The 13,110-nt window shown below is 46.9% G+C and overlaps 1 protein-coding gene across 6 annotated transcripts in view; it reads right to left on the bottom strand.

The window, feature by feature from the left end:
* The window catches only part of DGCR2 (DiGeorge syndrome critical region gene 2), a 90,191-nt gene that overhangs the window by 5,793 nt on the left and 71,288 nt on the right, over positions 1 to 13,110 (bottom strand). For all 6 annotated transcript variants that reach the window (XM_072599829.1, XM_072599830.1, XM_072599827.1 and 3 more), the window contains 2 exons: positions 8,257 to 8,409; positions 1,499 to 1,735 (listed from right to left, as the gene is read on the bottom strand). In XM_072599829.1, the coding sequence (XP_072455930.1) occupies positions 1,499 to 1,735; positions 8,257 to 8,409 (390 nt within the window). The remainder of the gene's footprint in view (positions 1 to 1,498; positions 1,736 to 8,256; positions 8,410 to 13,110) is intronic.

The following is a 13,110-nucleotide window of genomic DNA, read 5'->3' as shown; positions in this document are numbered from 1 at the left end:
TCCTTCTTGTAATGGTAATTTAAATGGGAAGATCTTTCCCATTCGTTAACAGGCCCATGTGACCTGCCTGGGTCACATGCAAGTCTGTGGTGGGAGGAGCTTGCTGAACAGGTGGAACAGAAAGAGATGGAGCTAGAGCAGAGCTGAGAGGAAGGTGGTCATAAGAGCAGTCAGGGCTAGGAAGGATGCAGGCAAGCAGGCAGCTGGATCGTGTGAAAGAGCCTGCTTGGGATTTGTTTGATGGAGGTGGTTTGTGAAAAGCCTCACAGGGGAAGGCTTGGGGCTGGTGTTGTCCTCTGCATTATTACTGTGAAAATATTATGATGGATTTGGCTTTCTGGTGTCTGAATAAATGTTTTGGTTCTGTCTTCCACATGGAGCATCTGTTGTATTTTACAATTCAGAACTGTGCTGGGATATTCATGGCCACCATGGCCGCTGGGAATATCACATTGACACTACAGATGAAGAAGGTGAGGCAGACAAAGAGAAGTGACTGGCCCAGGATCACCCAGCTAGTGAGTGTCAGAGGCTAGATTTGAACTCATGAAGCGGAGTCTTCCTGACTCCAAGCCTGGTGCTCTGTGCTCTATGGCACTCCCTAGCTGCCCCAAGAGGTAAGTAAATACCCCCAAAGCTTCACCCCCTTGGCAAGCCCAGCCAGGCCATGACTCCTGTTGTCATGTAGCTGTCCGTTCATTCAGGACCAACAATTATCACAGGGCTTCCTGAGCAACAAGGGAGCTTAGTTTAAACCACATTATCACCCTCTGGCCTGAGAGCGAGCCTTGGCTCTGCCTTGAGCCCTTCCTGGACAAACAACTTCACCTCCCTCTGCCTCAACGTCCTGTCTGCTAAGGTTCCTTCCGACTCTCAAACTCCGTCCCTCAGTTCTGTCTGCAAGTACAATATCCAGCAGGGTAGCCCACAAGGGGAATTCTCCAGACATCTCCACTTCCCAGGTACCCCCATTAGATAACTTGGGAGTAGTGGCCAGAGGCCAATGCAGGTGTGCATCCCTGAAACAACCCTACTTAGAAAAGGCTCCTAAGGGGATGATGCTTAAAGTGTGAAAATGTATTTACGTTTGAGAGAGGGACAGGGAACAGAAGACAAACTGAAGCTCAAGTTACTCCAAGGACCTGAGAATAAACACCTGCCAACATGCCTGGGACATCACTCCTCCACCCAAGAACAAGCTTCAGGAGTCCCACTGGAGGGAGTTTAGTGAAGAGAAGAGGAGGGAGAGGGGAAAGGGAAGAGAGAGGAAGGAAGGGGGAGGGGAGCAGGAAAGGCAGGGGGAGTCTTTGGAAGAGAGGGGGAGGCAGAAGGGGAAGAGGGAGGAGGAGGGGAGAGACAGAAGAGGAGGGCAGATGCTGCAGAGGTTGAAGTGGTAACAGAAAGCTGATAGGAAAAGCAATTAAAACCACATATTCCCCTTAAATCCTATATCCCTTAAAAAACCCCAAGGCTGAGTGGCAAGGAGAGGAGGAGGCACCTGGGCTGGCACAGAGCACACGGTCGGGGTCGATGGAGGCCTCGTAGGGTGGTGGGGGGTCGTCAGGATGCTGGATGTCTGGGTACTTGTAGGCCGTGTATGGAGGAGGAGGATCATGGAAATGAAAGGCTCCACCTTCTCCATCATCAGAGAGATGCAGCGGAGTGAGACCCGTCCCAAAGCCATCAGGACCATAATCGAAGCCTGGGATCCTCCGGCCAAGGTTAAAATGATGCACTGTTGGAGAGATAGGGAGAAAGGTCAAGTGGTGCCACTCCTGTCCTTGGCTTACCAGTCCATCCCCAAGATTCTGGCACCATCACCACCAAGGAGACAGGCCACACCCAGAGAGTGTAGGAGCAGAGGAAGGAGCTTTTCCTCTCTGACCCCGGACATGCTGCTTTGTGATCTGTGATGTCCCTCCCTATTAGATTGCAAACTACCTGAGGACAGAGCTGGATTCCCAGCACAGGCACAGGCTCAGGCACCTTCTATGCTTGCTTGATCTAAGCTTGTGGAACTGGAATTAATTGAGTCGGATTCTCTCTGACAGTTGGGACTTATAGTTCACAAAAACAATCTTAATCCCTCCCCACACCACACACACACACACACACACACACACACAAACATGCATGCACGCAGACATGCACATGCACATGCACACACACATATTAGGCTTGTCTGAACATTTCCTCACCTTGGGTTTCTCTTAAAGGCCCATAGGTCTAGAGCTGAAAAGGACCTTAGAAACTGAGAAAAACAACCTTTGCAGCAAGATTCTCTGCCACGGGTCCCATTTCTAAGATCTACAGGGAGCTAGCTAATTCAAACTTGTAAGAATAAGAGTGATTCCCCAACTGATAAACAGTCACAAGATATGGTTAGGCAGCCTTCAGAGGAAGAAATTCTAACTATCAACAGCCATAGAAAAATGTTCTAAATCAATAATTAGAGAAGTGCAAATTAAACAATTCTGAGCTTCTACCGCAACACTCATCAGACTGACAAGGTTGATAAAAATGGAAAGTTGCTGTAGAAAAACAGGCACATTACTGCACTGCTGATGGAGCTGAGAATTAGTGCAGCCATTCAGCAAACCAACTTGGAGCTATGCCCAAAAGGCCATTGAGTTAGCCCTGCCATCCTGCTACTAACTCTACAGTCCAAAAAGATCCAAGAGGAAAAGGAGACGTGGTCAAAAATATTTATAGCAGCTCTGTTTGTGATGGCAAAGAATTGGAAATTGAGGGCAAGATGTACAAGAGTTGGGGGATGGTCAAACAAGTCACGGTCTAGGAATGTCATGAAATGCTATTGTGCTATAAGAAATGATGAAGGTGGGGAGGAGCCAAGATGACAGAGTGGAAGCAGGGACCTGCTAGAGCTATCCCCTCAAACTCCTCAAAAAAACCTGTAAAAAATGATTCTAAACAAATTCTAAAGCAGCAGAAGCCACAAAATGACAGACTGAAGCAAATTTCTAGCCTAAGACAATCTGGAAGGTCAACAGGAATGATCTATCACACCAGGCTGGGAACAGAGCACAGTTTGGCATGGGCAATGCCAGCGCCAATGGAGCTGAAGCAGGCCTTAGGAGACTGAATCGCTGGTTGGTTCCAGACTTCTCAACCCACAAATGTCAAAGACAGCTTCAAAGGTCAGGGGGAAGGGTCTCTTCCCTAGCAGTGAGGGGAGCCTGGTCTGACCCTAGCCCCCACCCAACCCCAGTCCTGGCTCTAGTTCCAGGGTGGCAGCAGCCACTACCGAAGTTGAGACTGTTTCTAGAGCCCTCCACTTAAAAAAGAACTCAAAAGTTGAGTAATTGACTGGGAAAATGAGCAAACGGGGGAAAAAGAAACACTATAGATTCTTAGTTTCTCAGTGAAGAGGTATTTTCTTACGCCATTGGTGATCAAAACATGCAACTAGAAGACAACAAAGTCAAAGCTCCTCCATCCAAAACCTCCAAGAAAAATATGAATTGGTCTCAAGACATGGAAGAACTCAGAAAGGAGTTTGAAGTAGAGGAAAAATTGGGAAGAGAAAATCATGAAAATAGAGTCAACATCTTGCTAAAGGAGACCCCAAAAAAATGCTGAAGAAAATAACAGCTTTAAAAGTAGACTAACTCAAATGGCAAAAAGAGGTTCAAAAAGCCAATGAGAAGAATATCTTAAAAAACAGAATGGGACAAATGGAAAAAGAGGTCCAAAAGCTCACTGAAGAAAATAATTCCTTAAAAATTAGAATAGAGCAAATGAAAACAAATGACTTTATGAGAAATCAAGAAATTATAAAACAAAACCAAAAGAATTAAAAAATAGAAGACAATGTGAAATATCTCACTGGAAAAACAACTGACCTGGGAAACACTTCAGGGGAAAAAAATAGAACTTCAATGAAATAGAGGACTTCCAAGCATTCTTGTTGAAAAGACCAGAGCTGAATAGAAAAGTTGACCTTTAAATACAAGAATCAAGAGAAGCATGAAAAGGTAAACAGGAGGAAAGAGAAACTATAAGGGACTTGTCAAAGTTGAACTGTTCACATTGCTACATGAAAAGATGATATTTGTAACTCATGAAATCTTTCTCAGTATTAGGAGAGTTGGAGGGAATAGAGAGATAGATAGACAGATAGACTGAGAGCGGGGAGGTAGTACAGGGTGAGCTGAATATGAAGGGTTGAAATCTAAAGAAGAAAATTAAGTGTTGAGAGGAATGTACTAGAAGAAAGAGGAAGGGAGAGCTAGAATACAGTAAATCATCTCACATAAAAGAGGCAAGAAAGAGCTTTTACAATGGAGGAGAAGAAGGGGAAGATGAGAAGGAATAACTGAGACTTCCTTTCATTGGATTTGGCCTCAGCAGGGAATAATATACACATTCAATTGGGTGTGGAAGTTTATCTTACCCTATAGGAAAGCAGGGGGGAAGTGGATAAGAGAGGGAGGATAATAGAAGCGATGGTAGATTGGAAGAAGGGATAATTGGAAGCAAACACTTTGGTAAAGGGACAGTTAAAGGAGAAAATTGAATAAATGGAGGGCAGGACAGGATAGAGGTAAATATAGTTAGTCTTTCACAACATGACTGTTATGGAAGTATTTTGCATGACTACACATGTATAACCTATCTCAAACTGCTTGCCTTCTCAATGAGGGTGGGTGGGGAGTGGGGAAGGGAGAGAATGTGGAACTCAAAGCTTTAAAAATGAACATTAAAAATTGTTTTTAGCAGTATCTGAAGGAATTTATGGTATATCTAAGGTGAATCTCAAAGAACTCGAGGCAAAATGCCATTCACATCCAGAGAAAGAACTGCGGAATCAAAATGCAGAATGAAGCAGACTCTTTTCTCTTGTGTTACGTTTTGTTTTGGTTTGGTTTTTCTCATGGTTTCTCCCATTCATTTTAATTCTTCTATGCAACAATACTAATGTGAAAATGTGTTTAATAAGAATGTATGTATAGAACTCACACAAGATTGCATGCTGTCTTGGGGAAGGAGGATGGAGGGAGGCGGAAAGGAGGGGAAAGAGGGGGAGAAAATTTAAGACTTATGGAAGTGATTGCTGAAAACTAAAAACAAATTAATTTTAAAAACTTTTTACATGCAACTAGGAAATAAGATATATAAGCAATGGGGTACAGAAATCTATCTTGCTCTACAGGAAAGTAGAAGGGAAATAAGAGGGAGTACAGGGGTTGATAGAAGGGAAGGCAGATTGGAGAAAAGGGTAATCTGAATGCAAGCTGGTCTGGGGTGGGGGGAAGGGGAAGATGGGGAAAAAATTTGAAATTCAAAATTTTGTGGAAGTGAATGTTGAAAACAAGAAATAAATAAATTATATATATATATATAAATTATGAAGCACATGGTTTCAGAAAAACCTGAGGAGACGTTTATGAAATGATGCAGAAGAAAGGGAGCAAAACCAAGAGAACAATTTCTTCAGCAAAAACAATACGGTAAAGACCAAGAACTCTGAAAGACTTCCAGCCCCAGCACAAGTCTAGGGGTCTCACAGTAAAACATGCCACCACCAGTCTGCTCCAGAGACACGCATGATAGGTTCAAAGGGCAGAGGAAGGCTCATGTTTTTAGTTTTGGACATGACTAATGCAGGAATTTGTTTTTTAATATATGTAAGTATTTAGTTTATAACAAGGTTTGCTTTTCCTGCTTTTGCCATGGGGGGAAGAGGAAAGGGGAGGGAAAGAATTCGGAGATGAAAATCAAAACTGAACTTTAAAAAATAAAATGAGATGAAACTGAGGATTTGAATCCAGACCTTCAGATTCTGGAGCTCAACAATCTTTCCAGTCCCCCCTGATATTCACCCCCTCTTTCATAACAAAGATCAGGAGCCCAGAAGGAATAGGTTTTATCAAGTTCAGACAGTAGGCCTATCCTGGGGGCTAAGGTAACAGCCCTGCCCCCATGCCCCCCAACTTCAAGTTCCTCTGAGCCTGAGAAAGCCAACCCCACCCAGTGGAGTCTCTGGCCTGGGGTCCACCCCATGCTTCCCTTTTAACCAGACACCACCATGTACCTGCCTCCTCAAGGACAGTCTCTTTGTATTATCCTGGTGTGTGTCCTGGGCCTAAAGGAAAGGCCTTTTCCCTTTGGGAAACTCCCTGCACCCCTCACACTCACCCCCAAAACCAGGTCTATTGCCCCCTGGCCTTCTGGACTAGCCCCTCCAGGTCTAATCCTCCCATCCTCTGCTTAGCTGGAGCCTAGGACACAACTATACTAGCTGAAGCAGGCTAAGTAACAGTAGGCCATATTCACCAAGGACCTGATGCCAGGCCTCTCCCATGATGCCTCCCAGATGGGTCCCTCAACACTAGCTTTCCTGGTCACCTAAACTGGCTTTGTAAGAGAAATCTTCCCACTGATTTGAAATTACAATCAGACTCACATGGTGCCTCATGAAGACCCCCTCATGCTCCTGAAGCTCAGACCTGCCCTTCCTAGGCCCAGTCCCAAGCTTCTCTCCACCTCTGTCTGGTGCATTCTGGAATCTTGGGTCTATTATTATGGAAAGAAAATGGTACTCCTATCTTTTGTTTATATATCACCTACATTCTCCACAGCACCTACATCTGCCCAGAAAATCATTCTTATAAGAACAGAAGAAAAAAAGGAAGGAAACAATTCAGGAAAACTGACTAACAAACCAAAAAGCATTTGCTACGCTTCCCCTGCCACCTCCCCACACTTCAGCACTTGTCTCTTCTTGGGCCAAATCCAGCCCTTCTCAATTTGCACCTTCTGTTGGCACTGCCTTGTGGCTGTTTTCACTGGCATCACTGTGGGCACCGTGGCTCTGCTCACTTCACTTTCCATCAGTTTACTGAGCTCCTTGGGGCTTCTAGTCTCAGGGGAATTTCTGGGTCCAAGGGTACAGACATTTCCTCCCAATCGTCCCTCCCATCAGATGTCTCTACCTCTCACATTTCCATCATTTGAAAATCAGAAAGCCAGCTGCCCCCGCTGGCCACCCATCTCCTTTCCAGTCCCCCTCCCACATGCCTGCCCTCAAACCTCTCTGCCCCTCCACATCACATGCTGCCAAGTTGAGGCCACTGCTCTATCTCCATCCGGATGGGACTCTACCAGCTTTCAGGCAGTCTCCCTCCACCTTCTTTCTCAATGAGGGCAGTCCCTGCTCACAGCCAGTCGGGCTCCACTTATTCTTAGGGACTTCAATGGAAGCCCCAGTGTCTCTGCTAATCCTCCTTCACTCCATGTAGCAACACATGGAAGTATCTCCTCCACAACCCAGATGGCTGGCCTTCCTCCATCTGGCTGCAGCTTACTCCCCTTCTCTCTCTCAGCACCACAACTTCCCTCCTTCCACTAGGGTGCCAACCATCCTTCTGGGGACCCAGAGTCATTCCCAGTTCTTTGTTCACTTCCTACATCCAGCCAGTTTCCGTATCTTGTCAATGCCTCTCTGTCTTTCTCACACTGGTCTTCCCCTCTCCCCATACTTCCTTCAGGCTCTCAATCCTCCTGCCCATGCCCCTATCCATGCAGGATGCTGCCTCGGGGATAAGATGCCTACACCTTTACCTGGCATTTCCCTTCATTCCTCCCCACTCTCCTTGTGGCCCTGGGGTGGGTCTTTCCTTAGATTGGAAAGTCCAAGAGGCCTGGGCCATTTTTCTTTTTGTATGCTCTTGAATCCCCAGCACTTGGCATAGTACCTGCACATAGTAAGCGCTTACTGAACACCTGCTGTCTGACCTACTGATTTAAAACCACCCCCATCTGGCTCTAGTTTCCCCTTAGAATGAATGTCACTTCACTCTCCCACCAGCACACATTCCACCCCCAAACAGCTGGATGGTGCTCTGACTCGTACGCCAGTCCTTGCGGCACTGGCTGCCCCCGATGCCTGACCCTCTGGCCTGCTTCCCTCCACTTCATCCTCCCTGCATCCCTACACCTGGGAGGCATTCCCTCAGTCAGTGGTGTTCTCCCACCTCAAATCACCACAGATTTGCCCTGCATGGATTCTGTATTCACTCATCTGGGAAGCTGCTGTTTCCTCCTGGTAGAAAGAAAGCCCCCTGAGGGTAGAGACTAGATCATTTCCCTTTGTATCTCCAGGACCTAGCGATATTTGTTAAGTTGAAAATAGATGAAATGCTATTCAGAGGTTGAAAAGGACCTGACCATTTGTCCCCTCAGCCCTCTGGACTCTTTCTGAGATAGCCACCACAGAGGCCACAGGCTACTTACGGTTCGCACCAATCAGCGACTCAATGCGCTCTCGGCGTCTCTGGCGCAGCCGATGGACCATGAAGAGCAGCAAGGACAGGATGAGGAAGGAGGAGATGCAGCTGACAATCAGGCGCATCCCACTCGCCATGGAATCGAACAAACTGCTGCCATCTGTCATACAAAGCCCAAGTCAGTGACTGCAGCCCAAGGCCTGGGGGCCATCTCCTCTGCCTTGGCCTCTCTCTCCCTCTCACACACACATACAAACACACAGGTCAGACATGTCCCAGGTGGGGACACACCATGTGCTTCTGCCCCCGAAACCTGAGCCCTGAGTTCCAATATAAAGTGTCTTTCAGGATAAAAGGAGAATGGAGCACTGGCAAAGGCTCTGGGTTTCAGCTAACTTCTCACCCTCGTGGATCTACTGAGACCATTGGACACTACTCCCAACAAAGGAGCAGAATGGTGCCAGGCCTAGCTAGACCCAACCCCCACTGCAGAGGAGCCCCATCTCAAGGACTGATAGTGCAGAACTAACCCCAGGTTCTCACAGTCCCAGCCATTCTGCTGCCCGTTCAGAACTAACCCCAGGTTCTCACAGTCCCAGCCATTCTGCTGCCCGTTCATCAATGACGCTTGCAGCACCAGAGTGCTAGGCTCTTGGCCCAAATACTCTCCTCCCAGAACAACCTGTGGCTTCTCTCGGGGGACTCCTCGTCCTTCTCCTCAGTATTAGCAGCAAAAGCCCATTTCCAGGGGCTTCAGGGCTCATAAAATGTTTTATCGAACCATCATCTTTAAAAAGAGGATGTTAGACCAAAGAGCTTTTCACCAAAGGGACAACAGAACCACAGTGGGCAGGTGGAGAAGTGGTATCACCTTTTGAGATGCTGCAGACTTAAAGGGGGGGCCCTCTCCAAAGAACCAGTCACGCACTTTTCTGGAACCCCAGGCCCTTAGCCTGTTTCTGACTGATCAAAGTCTCCAGGTGCAGGCTGTTTTCACAAAGTACATTACTAATGTGCCTTAAAAGCAAAGCCATGCTCCCTCGCAAGGCTCTCCACAAAGACTCTTATTTATAGCCATTCTAGAGAAGGACGGAACATCTGTTGAACACTCTGGGGGCCTAAGCTCAGGTCCCCACCTGCCATCACCCCAAAAGCTGCATTTCTCAGACTACCACTGCTAATAGCCCCTGCTCTCAGATTCTGTGTTCTAGTAAAGCTCCAAACATCTGTCAGAAGAATCCTGTTTCCTGCTTGACTACTGCTGTAAAATCTAAGAGATGGTGCTATGCAGAAAAATCCCTCCAAATAAATAAAAACTCAAGAAGAAAGGGTGGGGTAGTCATGCCCAGGGACAGTCTAGGTACTTTGGGTTCCATGCCTCTTGAGCATGCTCTATCTACCAGGAGCAGTCCCTGTGGTGGGAAGGCCAAGTAATTCTGGGAGTCCTGAGCTCTAGCAGGGCTGGAGCCAGTCGAGTGTCTTTACTGAGTCAGCTTCTGACAGAGTGAGGTCCTAGGAGCTGGGGCCCTAAGAGGTGCCTAAGGAGGGGCAAGCCAACCCAGATCAGAAAAACAGAGCAGGCCAAGTCTCCTTGCTGATTAGTGTTGAATGGCCACTACATGTCTAGCCTAGGTGAGATAGGGAGACCCATTCTAGAAAAACACTTTGTGATATTTCTCCTTACTCCTCTCTCCCATCTCCAAATGGCGGGCCCTTTTGCCATGTTTCTACCCCTCTAGCCTCTTAGTAAAGTGGACTGAAGCAGCATCCTTGACTGGTGGGTACTACTGTCTAACCTAGACCAAGTCTGAAATAGTCCCTGAAATTTGCCACCATGAATCAGGCCACACAAAGCAGTATCATGAATTCTACTCATGTGGATGGCCTAAATTTATTTCCAAGGAGGGACACCTGTAGCGGATGTGAGGAGACACCTGGAAAGTCAGAACCAGAACAGATGCTAGGCCATGGAAGGTCAGAGCTGAAAGTCATGGGCAGCCACACGGCAAAGACAGTGGGTCTTCAGAATCATTTAGTGATCTGCTAATGCTAGGATCCAAATTCCCTGCGGATGCCCAGGAAGCTTCTGAAGCCAACACCTGTGACCCATGGTGCCTCCCTTCTTCTTCCCCACCCTACTGCATGAACTGACCTGGAAACGGCAAATTCTTTAGGCAGCCCTACCCCAGGCCAACAACCAGCCCCAAACAATATTGGTGAAAGACCATAGAACAGGATGTGGCATTCACAGACACCTCGCCCAGCACCCTGGCCCACCCCTTACAACTAGCAAAGATGCGGAAGGTGAAAATCATCAACATCAGGGAGGATGTGGGCAGCCAGAAATGCCAATACATGCCTGGTGGAGCTGCAACCTAAAACATTTGTGCAAAACAACTGGGGCTTAGGCATGTGTTCAGACTCTTCAATCCTGTGATCCCCAATGCAGAGAGCAAAGTCCAATGCATGCCAAAATATTCAATAGCAGAATATAAATGATGAGGCTGTTCCATTAAATTAACCAATTAGCAAGGATCTATTAGGCTCCTACTACATGCCAGATGTTTCATTAGGTGATGGGAAAATATATACAAAAGGGAAACCATCCCTGTGCCCTCGAGGAGCTTTTCGTGTAGCAAGGAAACAAACACACACACACACACACACACACACACACACACACACACACACACACACACACACACACACAATGATGGCTATCTTGTGATATATGAATGTAATGCAATTTTTTTCGTACCACAAAAATGGATGAATGAAACAAGCATTTATAAATAATGAAGATGAATTCAGAGAAACATGGGAAGGCTTGTCTAAAATTACAATGCCGAGACAGAAAGGACACCGAGGCAGCAATGTGTAGTCGATGACAATGACATAAGTGGAGACAGTCTTACTCCAAGGCACCAGGGAGGTAACCCTTTCTGGTAACCCATTTTAAAGCGCTCCTCCTGACTCTCCACTAAGCAATGGTGAATACCAACTGTAGAACAGGGCCTGAGCTCTGACACTGTGGCACATAGCGCCAGGGGTCTGTGGCGCTTGGGCAGTGACATGTCAAGAACAAAACGGCTTCATTTAAAGAAAGAGGAGCTCAGAGGAAAGTGAAGAAATGAAGGTTGGCCCCAGGCACATGTGGGAGGGCCATCGTGCCCCACCACTGCATCCCCCATCCAAGCCTCTTGTCAAATGGAAACAGCCCTAAATTAAACCACAGCCTGGGAATTTCAGAAAGAGCCTGAAGGGAGCATTAAAATGACACAAACATTCTCCAGAAGGGGGAGTCAGGAGGCATAAATTTATGTCAAGATCGGACCTCAAACCTCTTGACACCCAAGACATGCCTCAAAATTCTGAAAGAGGTGCACAGGGCTATCACTTCCCTTTCTGCCTCACAGAGAAGGCAAGAGGCCAGAGCTCACAGCTTCTGGAGGAGAAATGGGTGGAGGCGTGGAAATGTGTGGGGAGTCAGGTCTGCCAGATTCTGCCTTGGAGAACACCAGCCTCTCCAGAGACACCAGTACCAAGCAGGGATGGACTGCAAGTGTCCCTGGTGATCTCTCTGTAGATCCTCTGTAGATCCAACCAGCTGCCCAACAAATAAATCCCCTCTACACCATTCCCAGCACATGGTCATCCAAGCTGCAGCTTGAACTTCTCTGTAACAGGGAATGCACCATCTCACAAGGGACTAGATTCTATTTTCAGGAATTATAACAATTATTCATTTATGAAGTACCAACTATGTGCCATCCCCTAAGCTAGATACAAAAACAAAAATGAAACAGTCCCTGTCCCCAGGAAGCTTCTACTCTACAGGAAGGAAACAAGATAGAAGCCAAAACCAGACTGCTTTATTTACACTGATAGAGAGATGGATCCATGTATATAAAAAGGAGAATATGTGTATATGTGTGTGTATATGTGTGTGCATGTGTGTAGGTATTTGTGTATACAACACACACACAATATACAAGAGTAATTTGGGGAGGGAAGGCATTAGAAATGAAGGGGGACCAAGAGAGGATGCCACACTTGAACTAAGTTCCAAAATAGGCCAGAGCATCCATGAGGCAGAGGTGAGAAGGAAGAGCACCACAGGCATGAGAATAGTCTGGGCAAATATGTGGAGGCAGGAGATGGAGCGCTATGAGGTCAACAAGCATTTATGAAGCACCCACGATGGGCCAGGCATCGTGCTACATGCTGGGGATACAAAGAAAGGCCAAAATAGCAGCTAGACTAATGCACAGAGACAACATGGAGAAACCCATATACAAGCAAGAAATCTACAGGCTAAGTTGAAGAAAAGAGAATGCGCTCTGTTTCGGACGTGGCGGATTTTAGATGTATGCAGAACAGGCTGCTGGAGATGTCCAAGGTGTAGGAGATGGGAGACTAGAGGTCAGCGGGACGGTGAAGCCTGGAAAAATCAATCCAAGAATCATCTGCAGACAAATAACCGAATCCACAGGAGCTGAGGATATCACCAAGTCAAATCCCACATTGCGTACAAGGAAAAGCAAGCACAGGTTGGTTCGGCTGGCCCAGGAGGGCACAAAGGAGAGGAAGGGGCTCTGAGACAAAGGCAGGAGCCAGACTAGGAAGGCTTTGAAAGCCAAACAGAGGAGGCAGCACTCTGTATTACAGGCAAAAAGGAGCTTATGGCCTTTCTTGAATAAGTGAGTGACATGGTCAGATCTGTGCCTTAGGAAGATGGATCACAGATGAAAGAAGCTGGAGACAGGGATATCAATTAAGAAGCCACTTCCAGAGTCTCAAGTGAGAGGTGGGGAGGGCAGGGGGAGAGGACAAGGAGAGGATGGATGTGAGAGATGTAAGG

This window comes from Notamacropus eugenii, chromosome 4 (genome assembly GCF_028372415.1).
Source record: "Notamacropus eugenii isolate mMacEug1 chromosome 4, mMacEug1.pri_v2, whole genome shotgun sequence".
In the NCBI taxonomy this organism is placed as follows: domain Eukaryota; kingdom Metazoa; phylum Chordata; class Mammalia; order Diprotodontia; family Macropodidae; genus Notamacropus; species Notamacropus eugenii.
The sequence above is the reverse complement of the archived record's forward strand: the minus strand, read 5'-3'. Positions and strand labels throughout refer to the sequence as shown.